General features: G+C 44.1%; 1 protein-coding gene and 1 non-coding gene across 3 annotated transcripts in view; one reads left to right on the forward strand and one right to left on the reverse strand.

Moving 5' to 3' along the window:
* Nucleotides 1–4,100: 4,100 nt before the first annotated feature.
* Nucleotides 4,101–4,182, forward strand: trnas-gcu. The gene has a single exon. It is a non-coding gene; the product is annotated as a tRNA-Ser (tRNA).
* A 2,822-nt stretch (nucleotides 4,183–7,004) lies between these two features.
* LOC109929792 (transcription factor HES-7-like) overlaps nucleotides 7,005–14,805 on the reverse strand; it is a 34,934-nt gene continuing 27,133 nt past the window's right edge. The window contains exons 1-5 of one of the 2 annotated variants that reach the window (XM_048620142.1): nucleotides 9,894–10,007; nucleotides 8,912–9,148; nucleotides 8,510–8,605; nucleotides 8,229–8,316; nucleotides 7,005–7,663 (exon numbers count right to left, since the gene is read on the reverse strand). In XM_048620142.1, the coding sequence (XP_048476099.1) occupies nucleotides 7,116–7,663; nucleotides 8,229–8,316; nucleotides 8,510–8,605; nucleotides 8,912–8,959 (780 nt within the window). In that variant the 5' untranslated portion in view covers nucleotides 8,960–9,148; nucleotides 9,894–10,007 and the 3' untranslated portion in view covers nucleotides 7,005–7,115. Of the gene's footprint in view, nucleotides 7,664–8,228; nucleotides 8,317–8,509; nucleotides 8,606–8,911; nucleotides 9,149–9,893; nucleotides 10,008–14,805 lie in introns of those variants that run through there. The other variant, XM_020529370.2, reaches the window with a different exon arrangement.

Here is a 14,805-nt window from a genome sequence, read left to right on the forward strand (position 1 = left end):
GTACTCAAGAACAAGAGTATAATGTCGCCACACAAGGCAACATCTTAGGTGACACCTTCTTATTTTTAAGTAGAGAATAAATAACTAAAGCAGAAAGTTCAAACATTGCAGTCTTTCTTAAGTGCTTAGCCACAATGGGACTGCATTTCAAGGACTCACCTTAAGACTGAAAGTGCATGCTGAGGCCATGCCGGGCTGAGACACCAGCATATACTGCCAAAAAATGATCCTGCTGGGCTGAGAGACTGTGACGCTGGGCCACTGAGTGATTGTCATGCCAGACTATGAGACCACAATGCTAAGTGGCACTGGCTGTGGATTCTGGAAGTGAATGCATTGCAACAGCATTGGCATGCATAGGCCCTCAGAACAGATGCCCTCCTCTTTCCAGATGAGGGAGATGAAATAATGTATCCATACTCACAGAGTACTTTGCTGGATTTCAGTGACGATTCCATTTGCACTGGTAGCCTAGTTAGTTCTCGGCTGTTGTGAGGCCTTTTCAATCTCATGCGGTGCCGAGGTGATGGTGGGTAACATCCTATGGGATGAGATTGATGGCGCTTAGGAACGTATGAATTAGCAGCAAATAGTAGGCCATTCAGCCCATTGGTTAATCTCATTTTAAGTTCAACTCTGCATTCGTGCCTTATCCCCAACAATATTTTGTTCCCTTGTTTATTAAGGATCTATCCAACTTTATTAAAAACATAAAGACACTGCTTTTTGTGGAAGAGAGTTCCAAGGAACTCCCAAGCCTTTGAGAGAAAACAATTCCTTTAATCTGTGTTTTGAATGGAAGAACCTGATTTTTTAACAGAGATGCCCGATTCTAGATTCTCTTACAAGATGAAACATCCTCACTACGTCCACCCTGACAAATTCCTCAGGATCTTGTGTGTTCCAATCAGGCATGAGTTTTGGTGAACTTTCTCTGAACTGCTTCCAATGCTTTTACATCCTTCTATAGCTAAGATGACCAATACAGTGCAAACTATTCCAAATGTAATCTGACCAATGCCCTGTAGAACTGAAACACAGTCACTTTACTTTTGTATTCAATTGCTCTCACAGGAAACATATTTAAACATTCTATTTGTTTCCCTAATTACTTTCTAAACCAACATACTAATATTTTGTGGTTGAGGACGCTGAATGCTTCTGCACTTCAGCTCTGCAATCTGTTACCATTTAGAAAAAATGCTTCTTTTTAGTTCTTCCTGCAAAAAGGGATAATTTCACGTTTTCCTATATTGTATTCAATTTGCCAGCTTTTTGCTCATTCACCCCACCTTATTATATCTATTTGTAGCCCCCTTGTCTTCTCTTCACAATTTACTCTAGCAACCATACCTTCAGTGCCTTCATCCAAAACATTTATATGAATTGAAAAGAGTTGAAGCCCCAATACTGATCTCTGTGGCACACTATTTGTTACATTATGCCAACAAGAAAATGACCCATTTAAGTTTAATTGGTTTCAATCAGCCAGTCATCTCTCCATGCCAATACATTATCCCACGAAAGACATGCATAGGAATGCAAGCCAGCATGTAATATTAGTTACTCATGAGAAAGTGGTGGTGGACAATCATCTTAAACTGCTGCACTCCAATTGGTGTAGTAAGACCTATAATGCCGTTAGGAAGGGAATTTCAGGATTTTGACATGTGCATGAATAACTTTAAGCTTCGGTCTACAGACTGGCATTTCAAAATTTGCAGATGTTACAAAACTTGGAAGTATTGGGAAATGTGAAGGGGACAGTGTGGAACATTAGAAGGACACAGACAAGTTAGTGGAGTGGTCAGACAGGTGGCAGAGTAGGCATAGAAATGTGAAGTAATTAATTGTGGTTCAAAGAACAAGGTTGGACAATATAAAATAAAGGGCATCAATTTAAAGGGGACAGAGATGCAGAATACATAGTATCTGAGAGGATATTAAGTTTAGAGGAAGTGAGAGACCTTGGAGTGCATGTCCAAAGAATCCTGAAGGTTGCATGGAGAGAAGACAGACAGGTCAAGGAGGCCTGTACTTGCTTCATTCCCGCCTAAACCAAACGGAGGCTCAGAGATCGCTCTGTGGAGCACCTATGTTCAGTTCGTGACAAACGACAACACCTCCCAGTCGTGAACCACTTCAACTCCCCCTCCCACTCCTTGGATGATATGTCCATCCTGGGCCTCCTCCAGTGCCACAATGTTACCACCCAAAGGCTGGAGGAACAGCACCTCATATTCTGCTTGGGAATCCTGCAGCCCAATGGTATCAATGTGGACTTCACAAGCTTCAAAATCCCCCCACCCCTGACCTCATCCCAAGACCAGCTCCCCCCTCGTCCCTGCCTCCTTGATCTGTCATTCTTTTTTCCCACCTATCCGCTCCTCCCACCTCACTGACCAACCCCCACCCCAACTCCCTGCCTACACTCACCTGTAGTGGCTTCATCCCCGCCTCCTTGATCTGTCCGTCTTCTCTCCACCTACCTGCTCCACTATCCACCTTCTATCATTGCCTCCCCCCTCCCTATTTATTTCAGAGCCCCCTTCCCCTCCCCCATTTCTGAAGAAGGGTCCAGACCAGAAACGATCAGCTTTCCTCCTCCTCTGATGCTGCCTGGCCTGCTGTGTTCATCCAGCTCCACACCTTGTTATACATAGAATACTTTATTTACTTTGCTGAGGTTTGGGATATATAAAAGCAGGTAGCTGATGCTGGGCTGTATAAAGGCTATTTACGCCACAACTTGAATATTGTATGCAGTTCTGGTTATCTCATTATTTAGAGGAGATCATCACTCCTAATAGGGCACAGAAGAGATTTGCAAGGGTGTTGCTAGGACAAGAAAAATGCAGCAATGAGGAAAGATTGGAAAGGCTGGGGTGTTTTCTTTGAAAGAGAGGGGAGATTTGATTGGGAGGTATAAGGTTGTTGGGGGGGAGGACATGGATAGAATGGATGGGCAGGGTGCATTTACCTCAGCATGGCATAGGTTTAAAGTGATTGATAAAAATGATTAGAGGGAATAGAAAGTGGTATATCCTTCACCCAGAGGGCAGTATGCATCTGGAACTTGTGGCCTGAAATGGTGGTAAAGGAGGGAACCCTTATAATGGCTCAATGACCCTGTTCAAAACGGTAGTCATTGTATGATTTGGAATGGGCGTAAGTTTTTAAAACCAACAGAGCTATTGGTAAAGGATACGATACTAATAGCGAGCTTCATTAAATAAAAAAAGATAAAGTACAAGAGTAAGGGATCTTGAATTTGTTTAAGAGATTATTGGGTTTCAGTTGGAGGGTTGCATTCAGCTCCACGCCACACTTGCGGTAGGATGTAAAAGCATTAGAGAGAGTACAGAAAATATTCATTTCTCAGAGGGGAGAAGGCTGAGAATAGATTTGACAGAAGTTTTCAAAATAAGGAGGGGTCTAGACAGAGTAGACAGGGAGAAACTGTTTTCACTGGTAAAAAGGATCCAGAACAAGAACACAAAGAGATTGAAATTAGTAAAATAAATAAGTGATTTTTAAAAGATTTTTCTTTCACGCAGGGAATGGTTCGGGTGTGGAATGTGCTCCGTGAGACGGTGCAGGGCAGTTTCAATCGACAGTTATTGGAAGAGGAGGAATGTGCAAAGTTACGGTGTGGGAGTGGTGGTGGGGAGGTCGACTCTAAACGGAGTGCTCAATCGGAGAAGCCAGTGCAAACAGGATGGACCGAATGGCTTCCTTTCGCGCTGTAACAATTCTGTGATTCTTCAATTTCCATTCTTCTGGTCTTGCATGACAAGTTTCACTTTTCCTGCTCCCTCATTATTTCTGCTCGTCAAGACTCCTTTCTCCGATCTCCTCACGAAAATGATGCTCCTCAGTCGACGGACTTCAGTAACATCTCTGAAAACTTAAAGGTAGGAGTACAAATATTTAAGATAATTTGCAAATGCTAATAAAACATTTGCTTAACAAAAAGTAAAGGTATTCTAACAGCTGTGTATAACAGAAGAAACAGAATGCAATCAGTATCCCTGCTGTGTTCATCCAGCTCTACACCTTGTTATCTCAGTATCCTGTGGTTGGCGGGTTACTTCGTCGCGGACGAGGTGGCCGAGTGGTTAAGGCGATGGACTGCTAATCCATTGTGCTCTGCACGCGTGGGTTCGAATCCCATCCTCGTCGCGTCACCTTTTAAGATAGACTGTTGCAAAACCTCCAATCATGACCAGGAGAAAAATGACCAAACTCCTAATCCCTGAAATGTGTAACCCTTCCTTGTCATCTGAATATTACATTTAATTTGATAAGAGACGGGGGATGGTTGCTTTCCTCTCGCACAACAACGTCGTTCCTTGTCGTGTCAATAGTTCAGCAGCGATTCTTCTGAATGAATATAAAACGCACACCGTTGAAATAAACTTTCCAGACAATTTTATTTGTTTCGGATTGGGATGTAATGGTGTCCCCCACAAAAGCTTTTAATCTGTAAAAGGGAGAGATGAGTAATGCTGGCGACTGAGTGACACTTGAGGAAATTGCTCTAGCTCTGATGGCTGAACACCAACTCGTGACAATGCACAAGAAGTGTGGAACGGGAAAAGGTTTAATGCACAGGGATACACCCAGAAGACCAAACTGGGGAAGGGCGCCAATTCTTCCAGGATCTGCGGAGATCGCTGAGCCCAGATCCTTGTTCAAACAGCGGCTAAGCTCTCTCACCTCTGTTAGCGATCTATGACTCCATTTCATCTTCTCTAGTACAAGGCGACTCGTGAAAACTCCAACATAAATGCTTTCATGCAATAGCTTTCACCCCTGGAGCATCATCCACATCTTGCAGAACGCAGGCGACGCAGTTGTTATCTCCAGACACACAATTTCTCAAATTCTAAGGAGCCGAACGTCTATAGCTCACCCAGATACCCTCTTCTCTGCTTCCGCTCGCCTGGATCTTACTGAGCCGTTTCGACTCTCTCAGGTTCTCAAAAGTCTCCCCTTTGATATTGGAACTGCTCTACGGCCTGTCCCCTCCCCTTCCTTGGACTGTTATTCAAGCTCAGAACCTTCCTTCCTGCAGGGTTAGAGAATCACGCCGAGCCGGAGCCGGCCCCTCAAGCCTGCTCCACCATAATATCATGGTTAATGTGAATAGTGAATACTCCCCCCTTGCTTATCAAAAATCGATGTCTGCCTTAAAAAATATTTAAAGGTTCTGCTCCCACTGTCTTCTGGGCAAGGAAATTCCACATACCGTCTGAGAAAACAAACTTATATCCCTCTTAAATGAGCATAGCAAATATCGTAGAGTCCTACAGGCCCTTCGGCCCAAACAGGTCCCCGCCGACTAAAATGTCCATCCACGCTAACCCCATTTCCCTGCACACGGCCCATATCCTTCTAAACCTTTCCTATCCATATATTCGTCCAAATGCCTTTTAAATGTTATTAATGTATCCGCCTCATCCACTTCCGCTGGCAGCTCATTCCATACCCTTTCCATACGCAATTTCCCCTCACAATCAAGTTTCTATCTAGTATACAGGTACAGCCTATTATTACTGAGGCGAAAGGTTCGATAGTATTCATTGCAAGAGTAATGGAAGTAGAAAGTGGGGAAATGCTCCCACATCCTTAAAGAGGTTGAGCGAGACTGCATCTGGAGTACTGTGTATAGATCCGGTCTCCTTTCTCAAGGAAAGGTATAATTTTATTGGAGCGGGCCAGCGAAGGTTCACTCTGCTGATTACTGGCATGACAGAGTTGTGTTAGCAGGAAAGGATGATCAGGTTGGACCTCTAAACACTGACAGGGAGAAGAATGAGAAGTTCTGACAAATTTACTTAAGTGAACTTCAGCTGAGGAAGGGGCTGCGCTTCGAAAGCTTGTGATTTAAAATAAACCTGTTGGACTATAATCTGGTGTCGTGTGACTTCCGACTTTGACCACCCAGACCAACTGAGGAAGGGTCACCGGACCCGAAACGTTAACTCTGATTTCTCTTCACACATGTTCCCAGACCTGCTGAGGTTTTCCAGCAACTTCTGATATATAGCATCCGTAGTTTTTTTCCCCGACTTTTATGGAGAGACACTGTAGGGTCTGGGATTGTTCGCCTTTGAGCAACGGTTTAATCGATGCGTGTAAATGATGGTGGGGTTGATAGAGTCACTGGGGAGAAACTGCATTGGGTAAAATTGTCATTCATAACCAGAGTGGGATACATCAAAAGCATCCGAAAGTGAACGGTAGGGGGAAAAGGCAGTAGAAGGTTTTGGATGAAATGGCTTGTTGTGACCTGGAAGGAGTGGGTGGAGGGAGAAGATTGAACAGGAATTTTCAGAAGGCGAATTTGTTAAATTCTTGAATGGGGAGGGGGGTGGGTGGGGGGGAAGGAAAAGGTTGAATAACTGCACGTCCACAGGAAGAGGGGGCTGGATGGAATAATGGGAATATCCCTGGGCTAGTAATCCAGAGACGGAACATAATATGTGATAACACAGTGTGGGAGCTGGAGGAACACAGCAAGCCAGGCAGCAGAGGAGCAGGAAAGCTAACGTTTCGGGTCGGGACCCTTCTTCAGCACACGCTGTCAGCAATGCGCCGGCCCTCGACCACATAATACATGGAGCGGCTCTGTGCCAAGAGGTGTTAATTGAAGTCTCACCTGCTCCAGAGCTGTGTCAGGTAGGTATAGCTATCAGGTAGGAGTTTTAAAAGTGCAGACAGCTGTTCCACGGGTGGAGATAGTATCTCCGGCCAAAAACAGGTCAGGGCTCCCTGTAGATTTCCTGTGCGGGACTGAACGGGGTGGGGAAAGGGTGTGGATGGTGAAGTTCTGGGTCCTTCAAGAACACGTTATCATTCAGTTGTTTTAACTAAAACAGAACGACGCAAATAAAGATCTTGTTAAAATCTTTAATCCAAAATATACACAAATGAAAAGCGAAACTTATGGAATAAACGAGAAATAATAAAGAAAATTTAAACTAATCAAAACTCTCATCTTAAAATAGGATAGGATTTTATTTGGATAAAGCGCAGGATTTGGTGATTTACAAGAGGAAGGGAAATGGAACAATGTCAAAAGCAAAAAAAAAGGTCCTTCTCCCACCGACCTAAGGCCACGGTCTCCAAACATTGTGTGAAACAGTCCCTCTGGAGGAATCCTGGTGGCTAGGGAGTGGCTTTGGTGACACAATACCATTCCTGGGGAACTCCGGAAACGGTGCGGAGCTGGAGTCACGAAGTTCATGATATTTCACTGTGAAGTCGGTCGGAACTGGCATCCGGTGCGAGGGCGGGGACCGAGCGGCGAGGAGATGCGATACACTGTGCGCAGGAAGGTTACTGGCGACTGCGGGGATAACAGCCATCGGCCTCACGGCTTTGGAGGCGGCGGGGCCGACATCCCAGGCCACGGAGTCCCGCTGTCCCGGTTGAAGAGGCTCCAAAGTGGAGCCGGAGGGACTCGCACATTCCGGCACTCGGCGGCTGCTGTTCTTCTCGGTTGCTCGGTCCAGGAAGACCGCTAGCCGCTCCATCAGACCGCTGCGGGACTGCGAGTTGAACCTGGCGCAGCTTCGGACGAAGCTATTCACCTGCAGGAGGCACTCCTTAAAGCCAGCCTCGTAGTTCTGCCGTGTGATTTCTGCTCCCTGATGTTCTGTTTAAACACAAGATCGGTCAATGATACACAAAGGCTTTACAGCAATACGCGATAGCATGTGTATGGGGACATTCCTCAATAGTCCCCTTGAGGACTGTACTGAACGCACGATCCAAATATTCACCTTGTACACTTGGGAACTAGAAGTTAATACATTTACATTGGCGAACGCCCCTTGTTAATATGGTTAAGTGAAACACTAATCTGCAACCGATTCCTTCGATCTCCCAACAAATAGGATCTCAGTAAAGGATCAATTCCGAGCTCCAGGTGCAAGTCCCGAGCGTGAAACTGGTCTGTGGATTATGTGCTCTGGATTTTTCAGCTTTATTTGAGAACAGAAATTAGCGAAATAAAGTCAGGAGGAATCACAACGGCTAGAGCAGCCGGTATCGATTACCAAACAGCAAGTATCAATGACCGATCTATGCACAGTCAGATATCGATTTTACTGAACGCAAACTGTGTTAAAAGTGAGGTCCGCGGATGGGACGGGACAGTAATGACGCACATCGGCTGGAATTTTAAAAATAACAGGGAGGGCAGCAAGGTAAATACCCACCCGGTCCATTGGCTAGAGCTGCGTTTTTCAGATATTGCACCGTCATTTCTAAGATTTCTGCCTTCTCCATTTTACCGTTTCGGAAACTCTAAACAGAAAGAGACAGAGACAGGGGGGAGGAAAGAGAAACGAAACCTGGGTAAAAGTGGAAGGACATGCAAGAGATATCAACGTATCTTTGATAGCAGCGCCACACCTCAAACTATTCCTGGGAAATCTCTCACGAGGCCGCGGATAGGCTCCTTCAATGTGGCCGCTTTGTGACAAAAAGGTTCCCTCACCTCGTTTTGATAATGTTTCAAGAGGAAAGATTTCAGTTGATCCAAACTGCGGTTCATTCGATCGCGTCTCCGTTTTTCCACTAAAGGTTTAAGTAACTGTTGGTATAGAATGAAAATGGATTTCTTTTATATCGATGTGAGGACAGTTTGCATCCAGTTTCCCCGCGCCAGCTGGGGAGCTGGGGGCTGTTGCTGAGTCCGGGGAGGGGGGGCAGGAGGGGGTTGGCGGAGGAACTTGCTCGAATCGAGGGAAACATCCCGACTCCCTCTCAGTTCTCTTTTGCAATAACTTAAATAACATCTCAGTATCAATGTAATGACTGTATCCTTGTTAATGCAGCTTTTAATAAACAGGCTCATGTACAGAAAATTTCGTATGGTCCATAGTCAAACTACTTTTACCTTTTTAACCTCTCGGACATCAGACGATTCTGCGGCCATCTTCATCATTGAACTAGTCCACGCCGGGGTTAAAAGTGAAGGGAGAGCGAGGGCTGCCTGTATTTATAGGGGAGGCTCTGAGCCACGTGAGCTTGGGGGGACCGGTCGGGCTTCATTTGATGCTTGCCACCTCCCCCATCCTTCTCCCCACCGCTATTCCCATCTCCATACATTTGCTTCCAGGGGGCTCCCGCAGAGCTGTGAAGGAAAAGATTGTAACACTGAAATGCAAACTGTAGCGTCACTAAATCTCTGTTCCACTCTCCAATCGAAATCTTTGAAAAAAAAGGTGTGGATTGCAGACCACATTATACCGTAATTACCAAACTCTACACATGTTTAACGAAGAATGTTCCATCTATTTAGAGTTTACAAGATTAAGATTTTAATTAATTCAATCCTTTAAAAAGTTTTTTTTTAATTACAAAACAAACAATTCCTCATTCCTCGGGTGGATTAAGAAACTACGGTAAATTTTGTAAATAGCAACATGAAGTCACTTATTTCACTGACGTAAAATTGTTCAGGGATGTACGCAAATAATTGGATTAACGTTACAGTGTTGAAAGGTTTGGAATGCAGCCTTGATTCCCAGTACACTTTACAGACCCAGGTGTCAGGGTGGGAAATACTTCAATCTCCAGACTCCGCGCTGCACCTCACTTTCTCAGCTCCACTTCAATGCTGTGTGGGAGATGTCGGCTGATCAAAGACTCAAAGTTGAAAGCGAGTTTCGCACATGCTCTGTATATCTATCTATCTATCTATCCATTTAATGATTTGGTTAAAGTGGCCCGCTAACATGCTGAGCAGAATAGGGTGCGATGTGATTTTGGATCGATCTTTCCGTTTACAGATTTAAAGAGGAAAGTTTGTTTGAGTTGATTCGATGATGAGCTTGTACAATGCTCTGGTAGGTTGTTGTGCGTGAAATCTATATTACCATTCTGATAAGGAACGTTCTCAAACGTGTACGAACGTTCGGCCATGGATAAATATTAAGCCGCTGGAACAAGCCTCAGGGAATAATCGGTTCTTGGCTCCTGATCACAGAATCTTGCAGCGTTGTCGAAGCTGAAAGTCACAGGGAGGTGACAACTTGTGCCTACCACACGCTCGTTTGATGCGACCGCCGTCTCTGGAATCAGAACAAAAGGCTGAGTGTTTATGTCCCGTGTCTCCTCTTCATTTGGTACTTTCTCTTCTCTGACCACAGATTATTATTCTATCATACCGAGGGTTATGCCGCACAGCCAGACCTAAAGTGCAAATCTTCTTCCCAGTCAAACGTACTCTGCAGATTTCCTGCACAGAGTTACAGGACAGATATCCTGCACTGTCAGAGCTATATTATAGGTATCCTATACTGTCAGAACTATAGTACAGGTATCCTACAGTGTCAGAGTTACAGGACAGATACCTTGCACTGTCGGAGCTTTAGTACAGGTATCCTGCACTGTCAGAGCTATAGTACAGGTATCCTACACTATCAGAGCTAGAGTACAGGTATCCTACACTGTCAGAGTTACAGAATAGATACCCTGCACTATCAGAGCTATAGTACAAGTATCCTACACATAAAGAGCTATAGTACAGATATCCTGCAATGTCAGGGTTACAGTACAGATACCCTGCACAGCCAGAATTACAGTACAGGTATCCTGCACTGTCAGAGTCACAGTATAGGTACCCTGTACAGTCAGAGTTACAGTACAGACACTCTGCACTGTCAGAGCGATAGTACAGGTATTGTACACACCCAGAGCTACAGTACAGATACCCTACACAGCCAGAGTTACAATACAGGTATCCTGCACTGTCAGAGTTACATTCCAGGTATCCTGCATTGTCAGAGTTACAGAACAGATATCCTGCATTGTCAGAGTTACAGTTACAGGTACCCTGCACAATCAGAGCTACAGTACAGGTATCCTGCACAACCAGAGTTACTCTACAGGTATCCTTCACAGAATTACAGTACAAGTATCCTGCACAGTCATAGTTACAATACAGGTATGCTTCACAGCCAGAATTACAGTATACATACACCACACTGTCAGAGTTATAATGCTTATATCATGAACAGCGAGAATTACAGTACAGTACAGATTTAACATAGATCATAGAACAGTACAGCACAGTACAGGCCCTTTGGCCCACGATGTTGTGCCGAACTTTTACCCTAAACCTAAGGTCTATCTAACCTCCACCGCTACCTTATACTATCATCCATATGCCTATCTAATAGCCGCTTAAATGCCCCTAATGAGGCCAACTCCACTACCCTCTCTGGCAATGCATTCCATGCCCCTACCACTCTCTGAGTAAAGAACCTACCTCTGACGTCTCCCCGATATCTACCTCCTTTCACTTTAAAACTATGTCGCCTCATAAAAGCAACCTCCACCCTAGGAAAAAGTCTCTGGCTGTCTACTCTATCTATACCTCTGATCATTTTGTACACCTCTATCAAGTCACCTCTAATCCTTCGTCGTTCTAAAGAGATTTGCCCTAGCTCTCTCAACCTTTCCTCGTAAGACCTTCCCTCCATTCCAGGCAACATCCTGGTAAATCTCCTCTGCACCTTTTCTAACACTTCCACATCTTTCCTGTAATGAGGTGACCAGAACTGGACACAATACTCCAGATGTGGCCGAACCAGGCTTTCTTACACTATCAGAGTTACAGTACAGATACCCTGCACTGCCAGAGTACAGTACACATATCCTGCACTGTCAAAGTACAGTAAATATACAGTATACAGACAGAGTTATAGTGCAGAGATTCTGCACAGCCAGAGCTACAATGCAGATATAAATGGAGAGTTACAGTACAGACATGCTGCACTGTCAGACTTACCGTACAGATATGCTGCACAGAGTTACAGTACACATATCCTGCACTATCAGAGTGACAGTACAGATGTGCTACACATTCAGAGTTACAGTGCAGATATTCTCCAGAGCTAGAGCTACAATGGAAATATCCTGCACAGTCAGATTTATGGTATGGATACACTGCAAAGTCAGAAGTACAATGCAGATATCCCACAGAGCCAGTTACAGTACAGATACCCTGCACAGCTAGAGTAACAGTACAGGTATCCTGCACTGCTTATCTTACCGTACAGAAATCCTGCACAGCCAGAATTGCAGTGAGACATCCTGCACAACCACACCTACAGTGCGGGTTCCTGACCAACCAGTTAATCTGGACAGCCAGACCACTGTACAGGTAATCTACACAGTCAGAATGACTGTACACTTAACTCTCACAGCCAGACTTATGGTACAGTAAGTTATGCACAACCAGACTGACTGTACTGCTAAGCCATACAGCCAGATTGACTACAACTAACATGGGCTGTCATACCTACTATGCTGTCCTTGAGGCCATTTGGGAAAAGAAGAAGGTTGATCCTGTTGGGAGTTCTCTGAACAGACTGTAAACCCCTTTGGCAGAATGCCCCATTGTTGGAACTCTGACATAAGCACCAAGACGTTACTTGTTTAGTGGTGAGGTATTCCCTTCCCATTCAATCCTTCCTATATGCCCACATTCCCACAGTGACTGAAGTCACCTCGAAGATCCCACCATCTTGACCTATTCCCTCACCTGAGGTTCTCTTTCTCTAATGGGAGAGCAGTCCATTGGTCCTTTGAGGCTGTGGCAACTTTACATGCCCAGTGTATCACTCATTTGCATATCATCCTTGAGGGGTCTGTGGTGAGGAGGAGACTGTTGTGCACCTCCTCATGGGATGTACCTTTGCAAAGAAGATCTAGAAAGAGATGCATTGGTTTTTTTGTTGAGGTTCATTCCAAGTAGCTCCATGCCAAGGACTCTGAGCACTATGGGCTGTTCCCTGAGACACACACGTAGCCAAACTTCAACTGCATTGGAGAACCATTAACCCAGTGAAAGATTGTCTTTATTCTGCCTGAAATATTCCAGTGCACAAAGTTGTCTTTGACTGAGGATTGTCAACTAGCTCATTAAAATATTCTCCATACAATATGCTCTACTGCGAGATGCCTTGATACATTTTGAACTGTTCATTTACACCATACATTTCTCATAATGCACACAGTGCAAGTGGTAAGTTCCAAACTCCTTAGTGCCCTATGATTGAAGACAACGACCTGTGGCTGTGCAGAAGTTCATAGAATCTTCATTGTAAGAACAGTGAAGCACTCGACAGTGTCATGTGCTACATTTACCCAAAATGCTCTCTCTGATATCATGTGAACAGCCAGGTGTGAATTACACTGTAACTCCCCTTAACACATTTTATGCAGAAAGGACATTTTTTGAAAAATACACCTCAATGTCTGATTGGCCCCATGCCTGTTCCTGACTGTTTAACCCTCTATTACCAGAAAATTTGAGAACACAGTTAACTTAGTTGTGAGGCTTGACAGAGACACAGTGAACACACTCTCTACCTTACACTTTGCTGATTTGATACTCAACATTATAACAGCAGGACTGTAAAAATAAAAGAAGATTTAAGCATGGAATTGCAAAGGTTATTGCTAATATGTTCGCAAAGTTAAATTTCAAAGTTTTACTAGGAATTAGTGAATAAATGTGATTATTGGACGAAGGTTAATGGAAGTAAATCTACAAATCCTCAACACATGAAATACACCATTTGGGTATGAAAATGTAAATACAACTCAGCTATCTCTGCTCTGAAAGCAGTCATACTAGATTCAAAACAGTAACTCTTGTTTCTCTCTTCATAGATGCTACCAGAGCTGCTGAATTTTTCCAGCATACTCTGTTTTAGTTTCAATTATATCTGCTTTGGATCAAAAATGATCACCAGTGATTTAATTCAGTTCCACAATTGTAGTAACTGATCCTTTGACCCCTGCACACCCTAAATAGGAGGCGAATGTTTCAATTGCCACCTCCTTTCCCTTTTGTAGTTCTTAGGAGAATGATCAATACCAAGGGGTTTAAGAATTAGGAACAGCAGAAGGAGTATTTAAAAATAGTCAATGACCCTATATTAGTGTTCTCTGAGGAAGAGAATTCCACAGACTTATCATCCTCTGAGAAAAGAAATCTCCTCGCGTCCTAATGGGGGCCTCTTATGCTTCCCAGAACTCTCCCACAAGTAGAAACCTCCTCTTCAACATTCACCCTGTAAAGTTCTCTCAGAATGTTTCTGTTTGAACAAGATCATCTTTTACTTTTCTAAATGGCAATGGGTACAGGCCAAGGTTGTCCAACATTTCATCCAAAGATACACCTCACCCCGCCATCCTAGGAATCAATTGAGTGAGAACTGTCTCTGTATTTCTTCTAATGGAATTAAATACCTCTCTTAAATAATAACAATCTGTACACAATACTCCAGATGTGGTCTCACCAATTCCTGTAAAATGGTCGCAAAGCAACCTTACTTTAATATTCCATTTCCCTTGCAATAAACTGCTGCACCTATATACAAGCTTGTTGTGATTACTGTTCCAGCACACTCAGTTCCCTTTGTATCTCAGAATTCTGCATTCTCTCACTATTTAAATTGTTTTTCTCATCTTCCTGCCCTAGTAGACAGCTTCACATTTCCCCTCATTATACCCAATCTTCTTTAGCCGGCTCACTCGACCTGTGTCTATTCCAATCTTTTCATCACCGTCAAATTATCAATTGTACGTTGGGTTCTTTCAGCAAGTGTCTGGTACAGATTGCAAATCATCGCGGCCCCCTGCACTGATCTCTGTGACACTTCACTCTCATAACTGGTTAACATGAAAATGGACTTATTGAGAGATAGTAGGAACTGCAGATGCTGGAGAATCTGAGATAACAAGGTGTAGAGCTGGATGAACACAGGAGGCCAA

The sequence above is a fragment of the Rhincodon typus genome, chromosome 45, assembly GCF_021869965.1.
Source record: "Rhincodon typus isolate 14 chromosome 45, sRhiTyp1.1, whole genome shotgun sequence".
In the NCBI taxonomy this organism is placed as follows: domain Eukaryota; kingdom Metazoa; phylum Chordata; class Chondrichthyes; order Orectolobiformes; family Rhincodontidae; genus Rhincodon; species Rhincodon typus.